Genomic DNA, 16,243 nt, shown 5'->3' with positions numbered 1-16,243 from the left:
TGGGGAAGGTGTGACCTCTTCTCTCAACAAGAGATGGAGTTCCTTCCCTCCGAGGGGGAGGAGGGTGGGAGGGCATAGGCGGGGCCTGCCGGAGAGGGGAGGGCAGGCTGGCAGCCGGGCCAGCATTCACTGGTGACCCTGATCCAGGCTCGTTCTACATGGACACTTCCTGCCACATGCTCAGGCTGTCGTCACACATAAAGGCAGGAGATGACTTACTTCTGCCCTCGGCCCACTTCCTGCCACGTGGTTTTCCCCGGTCAGACGAAGCCGTCACGACAATTCCCCGGAAGGCCCCCAGGGTTTAAGAAGAGGATGCCGTAAAGGATTCGGGTCCCCGTGTCATTTCCGCGGAAGATCTGGAAGTGACGTCTGTCTGGGACATAAAGGGAAGATGACTCTCAGACACCCCGATGGAGGTGATGCCCCGGGCCTCGACATCCCGTCTCTCTCCTCCTCCTCCCCGCAAATCCCAGCTTCCTCGAAATCCCAACTCAGAGGCGACTGTCCTTGGAGGATTCCTCCCTCATTTCTCCTCCCTCAGAGTGAGGGTGTCCCTCTCCTTCCTTCCTGCATCCCGTGGCTGGTGGGCAGCCTCTGCGTTGCCCCCATTTTGCTGTGCTGCGGCATCCGAGATACACACGCTCATTCTGGTTGCGGGCTCCCCGGCCAGACGGCCCTGCCCCCACCACCTCGTCGCTGCCGACAGTAAGTGCGTGCCTGCTGAGTGGGGGCGGGAGGGGGCCTGGTCAGCCAGCGCCGGGAGCCCGCTACCCCTCACCCCTCCGCCCTTCTCACCTCGAGAACATCCCCTTCTGCTCCCGTCTCTCCGCTCAGACAATCTGAACTTGCGCCTAGTCGCTCCCTCTGTTCTGAGCAGGATTCCCACGCCCGCACCCCTGCCTTAGAGGGAAGAAAAGGAGTGGGTGGCTGGCTGGCTGCTGGCGCGAAGAAGACGCCTCTGGATCGCCCGCAGTTGTGGGAGAATTCTGTCCTTTGAAACAGGCGGCAGGTTTTGAGAGAGTGCTTTTATTCTCACCTCCTCCCCAGGGGGCAGTTTGACAGTGAGTGAGGAAACCGGGCAGAGAGGCTTTTGAGATTCAAGTGTGCCTTGAAGTCGCATGAAAACAGTGATGAAAGCCAGGCTGGGAGGTGTGATGACGGGGCAGGACCAGAACCCATGGCGTGTCCTAAAGGGAACCAGTCACTTCCCGGGAAGGTCCGTGGAGACGGAGGAAGGCCAGAGAGAGGGAAAAGGGGCTCGTGACGGGGGAGGCGCAGAGGTCACTGCCAAGGACGGGCAGAAGACGGCGCTACTGCAGGTTCCCGAGACAGAGGAGGAGCTGGAGATGCTGAAGGTGCCAAGGCTGACCCTTCAGGAGCAGAGACGGCGGCCACAGGGGCTCCGGGGGCCTCGTGGGTGTTCTCCCGCGTGGTCACGGCTGGGAGAGCTGGCAGGCCGGGCGCTGCCGCTTGGATCTGCGAACGCTGCCTGTCCGGACTCGACCCCGGTCGGTGACAATGTCCTGTGAGCGCAGGACTGTCACAGGCCGCCCCGCCAGGGGACTGGGGTGAGGACCGGGACCCGGGGCCTTCCAAAAGGATGCGTCTGCCTCGTGTCCTCTTCCAGCTGCTGGCCCCGGAATCTCAGCTCGACTGTTCAACAAAGTCACTTCCAACAAACGCAGGTCGCCGGCCCAGAGAGCCTGCCTCCGGGGGCTGCGGCGGAACTCGGAAATCCGCGTTTTAAACCAAGGCCCTGGGCGTTCTGAGGCCGGGGGCTGGGGAGCCCCGTGTGGGGGGTCAGTGCTGAGCACCCACTTCTTAGACTCTACTGTGCGTCTGAGTCACTGGGGATCTTGTTAAAATGCAGATCCGGGTCCAGCAAGTCTGGGGGGGAGCCAGCACGCCGCCTTTCCCGAGCCAGCGCCCAGGTGGTGCTGCCGATGCTGGTCCTGGGCCCACTGTGAGGAGCCGGGCTCTCAGGGGTCACCAGGGAACTGGCTACAAAAGCAGACTCCCAGGCCCCGCCCAGACCGACCGGATCTGAAACTCCGGGTATGGGGCCCAGCCATGGTGCCTCAGGAAAACCTCCGGCAGGGGGGCGGTTAGAAGCTTGAGAGCCACTGCTAGGTGACGGGGGTGCGGGAAGAGCTGGGCTGGGAGGGTCAGGGCTGCAGAGCAGGGAGCAAGCCCGTTCCGCCAACTCTTCCCGGCTTCCTCCTCCTGCAGAAGCAAAGCCGAGGCCCCTGCGAATTTGGGTGAAAGGACCCGTCTTCCTCTTGGAGCCGTGCGTGGGCAGTGTTCTTCCCCATCAAAGAGGGGGGACTTCCTGGTTGGCCAGTGGCCCCCGAGAATGGCCCTACTGATGCTGAGGCCCCGGGGAAAGGGGAGCGAGGCCAGGGGCGCCAGAGCCAGCTGGTCCCCAGGGAGCGGTCAGGACAGGAAGGACCAGGCAGTTCCGGGGGCCGTGGGGAGGCAGAGCGGCCCGGCCGTGGCAGGGCGTGTCTGGAGCTCATGGACCAGTGCACAGCCGAGTCCCGACAGACTGGGCCGAGCAGTGACTCGGCTGTTCACACGCTAGGTGGTCGGGAGCAGTGGCCAGGGGGTGTGGGCTTGCCCGCACACCCTCCCCCTGGGCCTGGTCCTCTCTGTGTTGCTGTGTCCCCCTGCAGAGGGAGAAGTTAAGTTCGTGTGGGTGACAAGAAAGAAGCAGAAACGTCCCAGCGTGGATTCTCCCCGGTCTGGGAGGGTGGGGAGAAACCTGAGGCCCCCGAGCGGTTGGGAAGTGGGAGGCCTGGAGTGGCAGCCCCCCTGGGCTGGGAAGCCACACTCTGTGGCCCCTCCCCCACCCCGGGGTCCCCGGTGGGGGACCACCGCGCTTTCCCAGGCCAGAAGGAGCATTCTTGGGTCCTCAGGGCCACTGAGGCGGGAGTCCCTCCTCTTGCCCTCACCCTCCTGTGTCCCTGCATTCCTGGCGCGCAGGCACAGGCCCGTGGGACAAACCATCTGTGACAGGTTTCCCTCGAGGCCTGGTCCAGTGCCCCGGGGTCAGCCAGGCGGGTCTGACTCGGACAAGGTCACAGCCATGGTTGGCCCAGGCATTGAGGGGGGCGGCTGGCGGCGAGGAGCTGAGAGCCACCTCCGCAGTCTGTGCTGCGCGCGCAGCCGGCCTGCGGCACAGTGATGTCACGGGGACATTTCCCGCGACGATTCTGCACTGGGTGATGCCGTGCTGGGTTGTCTGTGTGCCGGGGTCATCGCTCGCTCGCCCCTTGAAAACGTCTGATACACGCTGGTGCAGCACCCAGGAGGCCTGGTGGCTTTGCTCGCCGGCGCCATCCAATGGGCAGCGTTTGAGTGGGTGCGAAGCGGCTGCGGAATGTCCGGAGGGACGCATCTGCCAGCAGGTGGCAGCCGGGGATGAGAGTCTGGACAGGAAGCCGGGACAGGGGATCCCCGCCCCAGGCCACATGCGACCTCCCAGAAGAGTTGGAAGAGGCCGGGAAGCAGGGGAATCTCTGAGCTTGGCTGGCGTGCTCCGGGAACTTTCCCTGACGTCTGACCCCTGTCACGCACCAGAGTGCGGCGGGCGGTGGGAGGAGGGCGTGTTGTCATCGTGCGCTCACGACAAGTCCCCGCCCTTCAGCTCGTGGCAGCGACGCCCTAAGGCTCCAGCACTGGAGCGAGAGGGCTGGTCCTCATCGTAGGAGGGGATAAAGCCAACACTTGCTCAGCCCTTGGCCCTTGTCAGCACCAACTTCAAGGTCGGCGATGGTGGACAAGCGGCCCTTGCTGCGACCCATCGGGCGGTGGCCGCCGCCGCTGTCTGCTTTGGCCCTCGTGGTTTCCCCTCCGCAGTGCTGACCTCCGGCTCCCCCACAAGGTCAGGTGTACTCGTCCTTTCAAACGTCCCTCGACTCCGCTTGATCGGAGAACCTTCCGTGAGTCCCCGGTCGGAGTGAATCGCGGTCCTTTCGGAAAGCCCGCCACACCTGTGCCGGGACCACCGACTGCACATTCGTAATGCTCGCAGACAGAGCTCGGAAGGCCTGGGGATTCGATGGGCTGTGGCCTGAGCGAAGCAGTTCCTGCTCGTTGTGCGAAGGCAGGACACCGGGCCCCTCGCAGCCCCTCCCGCCCAACAAACCGGGGCTTTCTGGGCCCAGGGGGCGACTCTAGGGGGGTCAGCACTGCACTCAGGGCTTCTGAGGTTTGCCTGGTGGGTTCTGGGGCGGTCTTTATGTCACAGATAAGCCCAGGGTTGGGAGGGGACCTCTAAGCCAGCTGTCCCCACCAGTGGGTAAGCACTGTCCCCGCCTGGTGGTCATTCAGCCCCTGCCGGAGCATGCCCAGTGCTCGTGGAAGGAAGGTCTGGATGTGGGTGGTCGGGGAGGGGGGTAAAGGGCGAGGAACACCAGTGACTTTCTCCCATTGATTACTCATCCTGTGTCTGACGAGAGAGGTGAAATTAGGCCGTGGTAAGAAATAGCTCTCCGATCCCGGTAGCTTAAAATAGCTCAAGTGTCTTGCTCACTCACGCTCCATGTCCGTCACCGGTCACCCTGGGGCCTCTCGCCTTCACTTGTGGTTTCAGGATGACGGGGCACCCAGCACCCTACATGCTCTCTGCCCTGTCGGCGGGGAGAAGGAGAGAGATGCCGGAGCGCTCTGCACTGGCGAGGAGGTGCCCCAGCCTCCTCTGCACATCAGTCCTGCACCCAGCCCTTCAGCCCCACCTCCGTCCCCTGCAAGGACGGGGAGCCTAGGAAGGGGGCTCACTGCACTCCCAAAGGCAGAGTGCGAGGACAGCACTCTGCGTGTGTGCGTGAGAAGGGCCCCATCGCTCCCCAAAGTCTCCCCAGGTGAAGTGGAGGAGCCGCTCCTGCTTGTGGGGATCCTGTTGGGTGACCGTGAGAGGCAATTGGGAGAAGCCACCCAGAGACTGGGATGGATTCTCCAGCTTTCCCCGCCCCCACCCAGCAGACGAGCCTCATGAAGCAGTTTTCCTCAGCATGGTGACAGTGACGAATCCACCTGCTCCGGAGGCTTCAGCTTCCACTGTAAATCAAGCCCCGAGGGGGGAGGGGTGGTGGTGATTAACAGAGGGACCCGAAATCCAGGCTGCATGCGACCGGTCAGAGATTCATCACCGCAGTTGGAGACGGGGAGGGGGCCTCCACAGGTGATTCAGGCCTAGGGTGGGGGTCTATAACCCCGTCAATCATTTCCGCCGGAGAGGCTGAAACCGATGACTTAAAAAAAAGGAGAGACGTGCACAGCAGAGGTCACAGCCACCGCCTGTGGAGCAGCCCTCATGTGCTGAGAGCTGGGAGCAGGGCGGTGACCCCACAGTGGGTCGGGTGTGGGCAGCCCCCAGAGGGGGTCGGAAAGCATGCTGTGCGGCTCCGTTGCAGGGTGGGGAGAGGGAGGGTGGGCGGAGCTTCCATTAGAAAGTGACATTGATGTGGGCCTTGAAGGATGGTTAGAGCGATTTTGCCAGAAGACCAAAGCCTTCGTGATGGTGCAAGCATACATAGGCACTGTCACACACACTCACACACACACGTGCACACATTGTCCTGTGTGACCTGGGACGATGGTGCATCTGCATCCTGTCTACTCGTCTGGGGACCACATTTCTCCTTTGCAGTCACTTCGATTTCCGTTACAACTCTGATGCCTGCTAAGATGTAACAGCCCCTGGGAGAGGGGTCACAGTCATGTTAAGCTCTTTTTACCCAGTTTACTGCTGTGTGCGTGGATTGGGGGTGGGGAGCCTCATCTTCCCGCGGGTCCCCTCCCACCACGTGACCCTTCTCGGGCTGGGCCGTGCCCTCCCTCCAGAGGGAACTTTCCCTCTGCTGTGACCACAGCGTGTTCTTCCCCTCGGGTCCTCTTGATCCAGCCTCCGTCAACAAAATGCTCCTCCATTTTCCCTAGTCCTCCTACGATCAAAGTAGACACACGTATCTGGTTTCCGTCTGTGAGTTTCTGTGGGAAGATGCCCAGGGGCCAGGAAGACAGGGGTGGGGTGGTCACGGAATCACCGGAAACCCACAAGGGTCGCTTGGGCCAGACCTCGCAGGGACGGCGCGGGCTCTTCTGGTCCTCTCAGGGGCCACCCTCGGGGGCCCCCAGACACACGGGCCCTATTCTGGGAAGTGGGGTGCCGAGGGCCTCCGTCCGTTCAGGTCGGGCATAGAGCAGCGCTGGGACCAGAGACAGGACAGCTTCCCAGAGCTGCAGCCCGGTTGAGGGGCGGCGACCCTGCTGCCGCGGGGACGGGAGGGCCGTGTCCCCAGCAGGCCGGTGCCGCGGCGACGCCGGCTGCCTGCCCCTCTCTCTAACCCGGTCCTGGCTGTCCGCCCTCTTCAGCTGGTGCTGCCGGAGTACTCCATCCACACGCTCTTCTGCGTCATGTTCCTGTGCGCCCAGGAGTGGCTCACCCTGGGGCTCAACGTGCCCCTGCTCTTCTACCACTTCTGGAGGTGAGTCTGCCCTGGGGGGGCCCGTCTGCCCCTCCCCCTCCCCGCAGGGGCGGCCTGCCCTCCGGAGACAACTCTCCCCAATGGCCCAGCCAGCCCCCGTCCCCGGGGGTCCTCCCCTGGCCTCTTCCTGTGGGAGAACCTTTGTCCAGCGCCTTTCCCCCCAGCAGCTGTCGGGCAGCTAGTCCCACCGGGGGCGGCCCCGTGTAGGCTCCGCCAACCACAGGCTCCGTCCACCACAGCCTCCGCCCTGCAGGTTGGTGTTAAAAGCAGCTACAGCGCAGTTCACAATGGCCACAAGTAGAAACGCCCCAAGTGTGTGCCAACAGGCGAATGGATAAACAAAGTGTGGCATGTCCTTACAATGGGACGTCACTTGGCAACAAGAATCAGTGAAGGGCTGGTGCACACTACAACGTGAACGAGCCTGGGAAATATTCCAGTGAGCGAAGCCACTCACAAAAGGCCATTTATATGAAATGTAACACAGAATACGCACCTCTGCAGAGACAGACCGAGGGCCGGTGGCTGCCTGGGGCTGGAAGGGAGGGTGCTGGGGGTGGCTGCTAAGGGGGCAGGGTTTGTTTTCAGGGTGAGGAAAATGTCCTGAAACTCAGTACTGGTGGTGGTCGCACAACTCTCTGAAGGTGCTAAAAACCACTGCATCGTGCGATTTAAGAAAGGTGAATTTTTTGGTATGTGAATTGTACCTCAACTAAACAAACAAACAAACAAACAAAAACACACACAACACCTCCCAGACGGGCTGGGCTTTCTGGGACAGCCCTGATGTTCAGGGTTCTGATCCCTGCAGAGACCTGGCATCAGGTCTCGTGCTTTGGGCTTCACGGAAAACTCGGTCACCGCAGGACGTGCGGGGCAGGAAGGCGGTGCAGAAGTAGCCAAGGAGGCACCTGTGCGGATACGTTAACTGCCCTTCACCCCTTGCTCCCAGAACCATGACCGACCCCCCCCAAACACCGCATCCTTGCCATCCACCATGAACTTAGTCTGCATTTAGTCACATCCTGAGTGTCCACCCCTTCGCTCGGGAGACGTGGGGACACCTGCCTCAGGCCAGACATCGTGGGGGAGTCCGAGACGAACGTAAGATGGGGCCTCTGCCCTCAAGGAATAGGGCCCCAGCAGCGGAGGGAAATATTGTACCCTGAACAGGTTGTAAGGAACACACACAGGGGTTTAGAGACATGAGCGTTCAAATTCCACTGCGAGGGGGACACTGCGGATTCTGGACACGCACGTTCCGGGTGGAGGGACCCACCTCTGCAAGGGCGCGGAGGTCAGAGGGCGCCCGGTGCGCCCGGGGAGGACCAGTTGTTCGGGGTGTAGGGGCCTGCCTTCCTTGCTGGAGGGGGTGAGCAGAGATGGGTGGCAGACAGCGGGGGCCAGGTGTGGGGGTCTGAAGCCGTTGGCCGGGGAGGTCAGAGTCATTTATTCTGTGGGGAGCGGACGGCCCTCGGAAGCTTTTGAGGAGGGAAGTGGAGTTTCCCTGACCTGGCTGCTGGGGGAATGGTAGGATGGAGGATGAAGTTTTTTTTGTTTTGTCTTGCTTTTTAGATTTTATTTATTTATTTTTAGAGAGGGAAGGGAGGGAGAAAGAGAGAGAGAAACATCAATGTGCGGTTGCTGGGGGCTGTGGCCTGCAACCCAGGCATGTGCCCTGGCTGGGAATCGAACCTGCGACACTTTGGTTCGCAGCCCGCGCTCAGTCCACTGAGCTACGCCAACCAGGGAGGATGGAGTTTTGAGGACACGATCCAGTGAGGTCAGGACGAAACTCCCGGTGAGGAGCTCCTGCAGACTCGAGCCGGCAGGGGACGTTGGAGTGGGAGGGGAGAGGATTCGCGGAGGGACACAGGCGGCGGCCGATAGCTGGGGGCAGGAGGTGGGGCAGAGGGAGGCTCGGAGCTGGCCGGCTGAGCAGCTGGGCGGCTGGGCGGGTGATGCCGCCGCTGGCCGGAGCGGAGAGCAGAGGTCACAGGTCTGGGCCGGGAGGAAAACGCTTTGGTTACACAAGAGGGTCCTGCCTGAAGCGCAGGGGTCCGAAGCCCGAGCTCAGAGCCACGTCCGCCAGAACCGCTGTGGGCTGGCACGTGCTGCGTACCCGCCCACTCAGGAACTTCCCACGCCATTCTCGCCCAGTGGTCCCTGTCGCCGGGCGAGCAGGGCTGCCTTCTCTGTTTTACACCTGGGTTTGCTCAGCTAGGACACAGCAGGGCCAGGGGTCAGGCTCTGGGTGGCAGTTCAGGTCCTTGTCACCGGGCATGCCGCCCCAGAGGGCTGGCTCCTCTCCCTCTGAAGGGCGTTGAACCCGAGGTCCCTGGAACCTCGTGCCGCCGTCCAGGGCATCACCAGCTTTGATCCGTGTGCTGCTCCTCAGGGCTGCTGCTCCTCCCAGATGGGGAAGGGAGGGGCAGCCGGCGTCCTTGAACTTGGAATGTCACCTTGGCATAGGAGCCACAGAGCCTCCTCGCCAGGAAGGACCTTGTCTTGCTTTTCTTTTTGAACCTCCGACAGGGTCTAGCCTCATGCTGGCGACTCATGAGCTCTCAGAAAGTGAAAGAAGGAAAGAGGGGGTAGGAGTCCTTTACAAGCGGAAGTCCTTAACCGGCCTCCTTTTCCCATTTCCGTTTCCCACCTACCCCCCCCCCCACCCCCGACCTCCACCAGGTCCAGTCCAGTGACAGTCCTCGTGCAGACAGAGCCCCTCCGCCCCAGGTCTGCTTGCTTAAATACAAGCAGAACTGCAGGACTTTCATTCAGTGCCTGTTCTTTGCAGACAGTTTGCATCTGTCTCCTCTTATTATCGTCGCAATAGGCCTTCAGAGTGGGCAGTTTCACCCCCATTTTACAGAGGGCAAGTTGAGACTCAGAGAGGAAGGTCAGCCTGGTGGCCAGTGAGTGGCAGAGCCCTGGTGGCCCTGCCTCCACTGAATGAGGTCACCCGGACACAAGGCCACAGCAACAGCGAACAGGCTTTGAAATCTGCCCCCGGGAAGAGGAGAGGCAAGTGGCCTGGGTGGGGGACATGGTCTGGCAGATGTCATTGGATCTGGCTTGTGACTTCCTGCGAGCACAGTGGTGATGGCAGGTCCGGTCAGTGCCATCCGGTGACAGGGAAGGAGGAGCGAGCCATTCATTTGCGCCCTGGCCTCCTGATTCCCTTACCAGACTGACGGAGAAACAGCCTCTGAGCGACCTCAGCCGCACGCGGGTCCTCGGGAGAGGCTGCGGCTGAGGCCCGGGGCCTGTCAGTCAGAGGAAATACCCGGGGACGGCCCTTGCCTCCAGCCCGGCCACGTCCTCAGCCCGAGAGTCCCTCTGGCGCGTGAGCAAGGCCAGCCCACGCCCTGCCGACGTCGGAGGCCACAGTCCGCTCGCCCCCTCCTCTGTCCTGCCTTCCACACACTGTTCTTTGGCTCACCCCGCGTCCCCCGGGGCTGCCCTCTCCCCACGGTGGCCAGTGTCCTTTTTGCCGTTCCGGGTCCTTCTGCCGCTCAGGCGGGAATAGAATGCCCCTCCCGGGGTATTCAGGATTTCCAAAGGGGGTCTGGGTAGAGCACAGGGTCTAATCCACCGTGGTTGTTGACGAAGGGGGCGTGGAGGCGGTGACCTGCAGCTTGACATCTGGCCACACCTCCACCTGTCCTGACGGCCACGTGGACACACAGCCTGGGCCCCTTGTCCACACCCAATCGGAAAGGGGGCCTTTCCGGGCGCCTCCCAGGTGCCACCAGAGGGGGAACCAGGCGACACGTTTCCCCTCTGTCGGAGCCGCGTGGGGTGTGGCCGAAATCGCCACGGTGCCCGGGACCGAGCAGCTGGGGAGTCGGTAGAACCCGCCAGACGGCAGGGCCGGGGCTGTGGTTCGGGCAGGAGGCGGACACCTGCTTAGCAGGGCTTCCCGGAGGGGGGCGGGCCGGCGGCGGGAGGGCTCGCCCCAAGGACCGCAGACGTCCCTGCTAAGCCCCAGAGCGAGTGGTGACACGGTGTCCTCCCCGCAGGTACTTCCACTGTCCGGCGGACAGCTCCGAGCTGGCCTACGACCCGCCAGTGGTCATGAACGCAGACACCCTGAGCTACTGTCAGAAGGAGGCCTGGTGTAAGCTGGCCTTCTACCTCCTGTCCTTCTTCTACTACCTGTACTGGTGAGTGCGCGCCCTCCGGCGGGGCTGACCCCTGCGTGAAGGGGGTGGGGGCGGTGGGCTCAGGCCGGCCCCTGGTCTGCGGGAGGGGGCCTGCGACCCTACGGGATAGGAAGCCAGCTGTGTGACCCGGGTGGGGAGCGAGGGCTCCTGTGTGAGGCAGCGAGGGACAGAGGTCCTGCAGGAGGCCTTGCCCGCTGACCTGCGTGCGCACCCTCAGGGCCCTCGGCGGAAACACGTCCCACACTGGGTACATCCTTGGGAAGGGCGGGCCCACCGCCCACAGGGCGCAGCCCCCAGCAGCCGCGCAGTCCGCCACACGGGCCCCCCTTGGCCCCGAGGCCCAGCCTGTGCGCGTCATCAGACGCTCACACGTACACTCTCCCGATGAGACTCCACACCATTCCAGTGAGGTGAAACACACCGACGCTGCGAGTCTGCTTCAGGTACCCCCACCCACACCCGCCCTTTCACAGTCTTCACCCCGAACACCCTCGCTGAGCGGACGGCCACAGACGGACTGTCGTCTGACTTCATACTCCAGAGGGGGCCTTTTCTGGAAACATCTCTTCCTCCTCCCTGTTCCTCTGGGGGCTCCTCTCTGAGGTGTCTCACCTGCCGCCTTGCTGTCCTGCTGACACCTGTGGCAGGGTGTGATGTTGTCAGGTGTCCCAGCACTGCCTGCACAATGGCCCGGTCGACAGCAGCGGGTGCCGGGGAGAGGGTTGGGGGAGGGGTGTTAGACCCCAGGGCCACCTCGGGGTTCGGGTCGGGCCAGAACAGGATGAGAAATGGCCGCATCTGTCCGGCATTGGCAGACGAGCCAGGCTCTGGTCTGCGAGCTTTGCAAGGATCGCGCAGTTGAGGAGCTAACTGCAATCATTGCCCATATGTTAGCAATGGGGAGACGGAATCCGAGACAGATGATTTTCCCAGGGACGGTTCACAGAGCCACAGCTGTCGGTCCAGCTCAACCCTGCGCCCAGAGACCGGGCTCCGAACTGCCGCCTGCCTCAGGCAACCTCCGGGAAGGTCTCGAGCCAGTGCGGTCTCGGGAGCTCCCGCATCACAGTCGGGGGGATGGGGTGGGGTGGAGGGAACGCTTCTTTGAATGCAGATTCCCGGGCCTAGAGCTGCTGATCTGGAATTTGGCAGCTCAGCGGCTCACCTGAGGGTACGACCCGCCGCCCGAGGGTGCTGCTCGGTGCTGCTCGGTGCTGCCCCCTCTGCCCTCCTCCTCCCGTGTCCGGAAGACTCAGGGGCCCTGGGTGGTTCCTCCTGGAGTAACCCGGCCTGGGGGGGGGAGCCCGTTATTCTACCAGAATCTTCTTGGAGTCAAGGCTCGGTCCAGGCTCAGGGTGGCCTCTTCTGTGCTCCTGGGTGGACGGGGTGCCCTGGAGCATGGCCTGCTCCGACATGCAAGGAGCCCGAGGGTCCCCGAAGCCTCTCTGGAGGTTTCTAAGGTGCCAGCAGGTCCCCCCCCAAGTCCTCTGACCTCAAGGCTGACCGCACTGGCCACTGGAGCTCGCTCCACCTGGCTCCTGTCTTGGGAAACCTGCAGAGAGTAGCCCCAGTCCTCTTGGCGCCCCTGCTCCTGGGCGGACACGGAGGATCCGTCTCTCCCCTGTGTGCACTCTTGACCTCTCTCTTTGAGCCCTGCAGACTGTCCCCTGCCATAGAAGCACAGACTGAGTGGCCTGTGCCCAGAGCCAGCCAGACTGGGACTCCCCCTGGCTCCTGCCCTGTTAGGCTGGGGTCCACCTGAGCCCAGGCGGGAACGAGGCCAGTCGAGCTCCCCGGTGTCAGTGTTGTTGCAGCAACTGCTGAGCCTGAGGCGCCGTGGGGAGAAGGCACAGGCGCTCGCAGACAGCAGAGCAGAGCTGCTGTGTGTGCCGGGCTGTGGGGGGGGGGGGGGCGGGGGGGCCATGGGGGCGCTGGGGGTGCGTGTTCCGTGACCGACGGTGTTCAGGCGCCCCGTCGGACTGTCTGCCCCTGAGGTCCGTTTGGCGGCTGCTTCACGAGACATTTGTGAATGACTTTGCACCTGAAACAGAACTGGAGGCAACTGCTCCTGGGCCTCCCCGGGACCCTGGGTGGCTGCCAGGCTTCCTCTTTCTCCCGCGGGGGCTCTTCGAGGCTCATCGAAGGCCTCGCTTCTCCTGCTTCAGGAGCTCCCAGCCCCTCCGATCCGGAGCTGGTGGGAAGCACAGGCCTGTCTGCCTGGGCCACTGTCTTCGCGAGGAAAGGGGACCCACGGGTGCAGAGCTGTGTCTGAGCTGGGCAGAGGGTAGAGACTCCAGTGACAGCAGCTGGAACTCTGTCCATGCGGGAAGGAGGTTCCTGAGGACCTCGGAGTGGTTGAGAAGCGTGTCTGAGGTCTCAGCGGACCACTCTCTGTCCGGCCCCTGGAGCATGGGCTCTTCCTGCCACACTGCACCACGCCTCCTCAGGTTGCCCCATGGACCGGGACGGGTGTGCTGGCTACACAGGATGGGGACTAGCTATTGCTAATGCTAATACCAATGCTAATACGCACATGAACATACTTACACTGATTCTAGCTGGTTAGTCCAGTGTGGACTCTGCCCGCTCGACAGAAAGATCTCTTCAAGTCAGGAGTCCGAGCAGGCTGACTCTGTCTGCCTAAAGTGTCACCACCCTCCTGCCCAATCATATGGTTTCCCTGATGGTGGAGACCGAGTCTGTTTCACTCACCTCTGTGTCTGCAGTGCCTGGCGCATAGTAGTTGCTCACTAAACCCTCGGTATTGCTATGGGGTGGCTGTGCGCTCTCCTCAAGGGAAGAACGGGGGCCGCACACTCACTGCTGTCTCCCAGCACTGGGGGCAGGCAGGAGGCGTGCCATCGACAGGTGCTCAGATGTGGGGCTTCAGCCAGCAGGAGAGCTCGCCGGGTGGGGCTTTGCAGCTGGGCAGGGTTGGAAGTGAACCATTTCAGGTTTTTTCCTTTGGTTTTCTTTCCTGGATTATCCTTCTCTCTCTCCCCCATGTGAAAATGTGCTGTTTTTCTTTCTGCCAAATCAATGAAGTGTGCATTTTGTACAAAACATTCCTTGGTCTTGCAGAGTTCGCCTGCACTGATGTACTCCCAGCCCGAGCTGGGAGCCGCTGTGCAGGGCTGTCCTGGGAGCTCGGGGCGGCCAGCGGGGTAAAGACGCCGCCCCAGCCGCCCTGCTCCCACCCCTGGACCTGCCTGCCCTGGGGAGAGAGGACGAACACCCGTAATAATCAGCCCAATGAGCGCAATGATAGCCACTCGGAGCATCACACCTTTTATCTAAGAGACACAATACGCTCCTCCAACAAATGTTCCGTCCAACGAGATGCTCTAGCGACAGGAAGGACAAGGCGCTGGCTCTTGGCAGGTGCCTCTTTTGAGGGTCAGTCTGAGTCCTCCGCGGTCCCCACTAATGCCTTCTCTCCCCCTTCTTTCTGCATCCAGCATGATCTACACTTTAGTGAGCTCTTAAAGACCGCACACGTCGTCAGAGACGGGACGGCAGAGAGCCACGGCTGAGAAGTCACATTTGCCGGCGACTGGAGGAGGGACCCAAGCGGGGATGTGTGAGAAGGAGACCCGGCCGACACCCACTGACCCAGAACCGGGACAGGCAGCTGCCGGGGGCGGGGCCGCACCGACCATGTACCCCGGTCTTCAGCATTTACACCACACTCGGGTGGCGGACCCCTGCTGAGCAGCGGGGCCCCCCTGAGCAAGAATTTGTGCTTCCTGGATCCACTCCATCAAACAACTCCCTGCAAGTTCACTCGGGTTTGCCGGACCGTGGGGGCGGGGGCTGGAAGCCCGGGAGGTGCCTGCTGAGGGAGGGAAAGGCCCAGAGTCAAGGCTGCTGCAGGCCTCCCGGACGGACGCCGTGGGCCGCCCCAGGCTCTGGCGTTGCTTCCAGGCCATGTCCACGCCCTTCACCTCCAGGGAGGGCCTGGGGGGCCGGCTGCTGCCTTCAGCTGTGACCGGCCTTGAGCTTGAGGGGTGTCTGTGCCCCGCCCTGCTTTGTGAGAGCCCAGCTCGGCGCCGTCGGGAGCTGGGTGCGGCGCAATGTGTTGGTGATGAGTGACACCCGGCGTCACAGACTCGGGGCTGGGGGGCCGGGGAGGCGGCATCCTAGAAAGAAAAAGATTTTTAAAACCATTTCCTACATGTTCAAGGTGTTACCCCCCGAGGCCATCATGGGTCACGGAATGCGCACACCGCTGTCACCGCCAGTCCAGGCGGTGGTCTTTCAAGGGACCCCCGGCAGCTCTGAGGCCGGGAAGTGCCGGAGCGGCCGCCCGGAGCTGGGGGGGGGGGTGATGAGATGACACAGCTCCAGCTCTGTCTCATGGCGCTGTGTCGTCCGTACTGTTCGGTTCCACGTGAGGACGTTCACTGACTTAGCATTTTCCCTGTGACGCTCTCTCCTCTGTGGGCGGGAGCTGTGCTAGGAGGTTGCACGTGAGGACAAGGCGGAGGTTTTCGCGATGCTGAGGTCAGGCACGGTGACCTGCTGACTTTCTCCCCCCAGCTGCCCTCCTTTCCTCCGTCCGACACTCCCGGGCTGTTCATGCGCAAGCCTGCTCCCTTCCGAACCCTGTGACTCTCAGGCTTCCGAGCGGCGCTTGCGGAGCACGCCCTGTGCCGCGTCTGTAAAGCGCAGCGGCAGCCGGGGCGCCCGCCTACCTGGCTGTCTCCTGTCAACCTCCCTCCTGGCTGGGTGCGTCTCCATATGGCGGGTAAGTGGGTAGGTAGAAAAAGCAAAGTTTCAAAAAAGGCATTTTGCTTCTAAATATTCCACGGAAAACAAATTGCTGACGTGTGCTCGGAGGCTGAAGATAGAAAAACAGAGCCTTCGAGGGGTGTTTCTGGAAGCAGGCTTCCCCATGGCCGGTCCCCTAGGTCCCGGCGGGGCAAGTGTGGGTGGGACGGAGCGTTACCTCTAGGGCTGGTTGGCCTTGTCTTTGACACCACTCCTGGGAGGAGCCAATGCCTTCTTCATCCAGAGAAACGGCGCTGGCGTCCAGGCTGCTCGCGGCCAGTCCGCCCCCATGGCCATCGGACAAATACAGCTGAATGGGAGGGGGACGTGGCCCAGGTCCCTTCTCACCACGGAGCTATTTTGTTTGTTTTCATGCTGGGTTGGCCCAAGAGTTTGTTTGTTTTTTTCCACAAGGTGGCTCCGGTAACCCTTAGTTGTCTTTACCTTCATTCAAGACAAGTGCTTTGTTAGATCGCATTGTTGTGGCAGCTGTCACCTCAGCGTGCATTAAAAACCCCCCAGCAAAATTGGTGAATTTCTGTGCAACCATTTTAATATTGAAGATGGAAGAAAATATGCAACATTTTCAGTATATTATGCTTTATTATTTCAAGAAAGATAAAAACGCAACTGAAACGTGCAAAAAAAAAAAGATTTGTACATGGTATGGGGAAGGTGCCGTGACTGATCAAACGTGTCAGAAGTGGTTTGTGAAGTTTCATGCTGGAGAATCCTCATTGGGCGGTGCTCCACGGTTGGGTAGGCCAGTTGAAGTTGGTAACGATCAAATGGAGACATTGACTGAGAACAACAAAT

At 61.8% G+C, this 16,243-nt stretch overlaps 1 protein-coding gene across 1 annotated transcript in view; it reads left to right on the top strand.

The window, feature by feature from the left end:
* Positions 1-16,039, top strand: part of CNIH3 (cornichon family AMPA receptor auxiliary protein 3) — a 154,259-nt gene extending 138,220 nt beyond the window's left edge. The window contains exons 5-7 of the mRNA XM_045817691.1: positions 6,379-6,491; positions 10,514-10,657; positions 14,116-16,039. Coding sequence (XP_045673647.1) covers positions 6,379-6,491; positions 10,514-10,657; positions 14,116-14,143 — 285 coding nt within the window. The 3' untranslated portion in view covers positions 14,144-16,039. The remainder of the gene's footprint in view (positions 1-6,378; positions 6,492-10,513; positions 10,658-14,115) is intronic.
* Positions 16,040-16,243: the final 204 nt, after the last annotated feature.

This window comes from Phyllostomus hastatus, unplaced genomic scaffold (genome assembly GCF_019186645.2).
Source record: "Phyllostomus hastatus isolate PE091 unplaced genomic scaffold, TTU_PhHast_1.1 phas_contig_148, whole genome shotgun sequence".
In the NCBI taxonomy this organism is placed as follows: domain Eukaryota; kingdom Metazoa; phylum Chordata; class Mammalia; order Chiroptera; family Phyllostomidae; genus Phyllostomus; species Phyllostomus hastatus.
The sequence above is the reverse complement of the archived record's forward strand: the minus strand, read 5'-3'. Positions and strand labels throughout refer to the sequence as shown.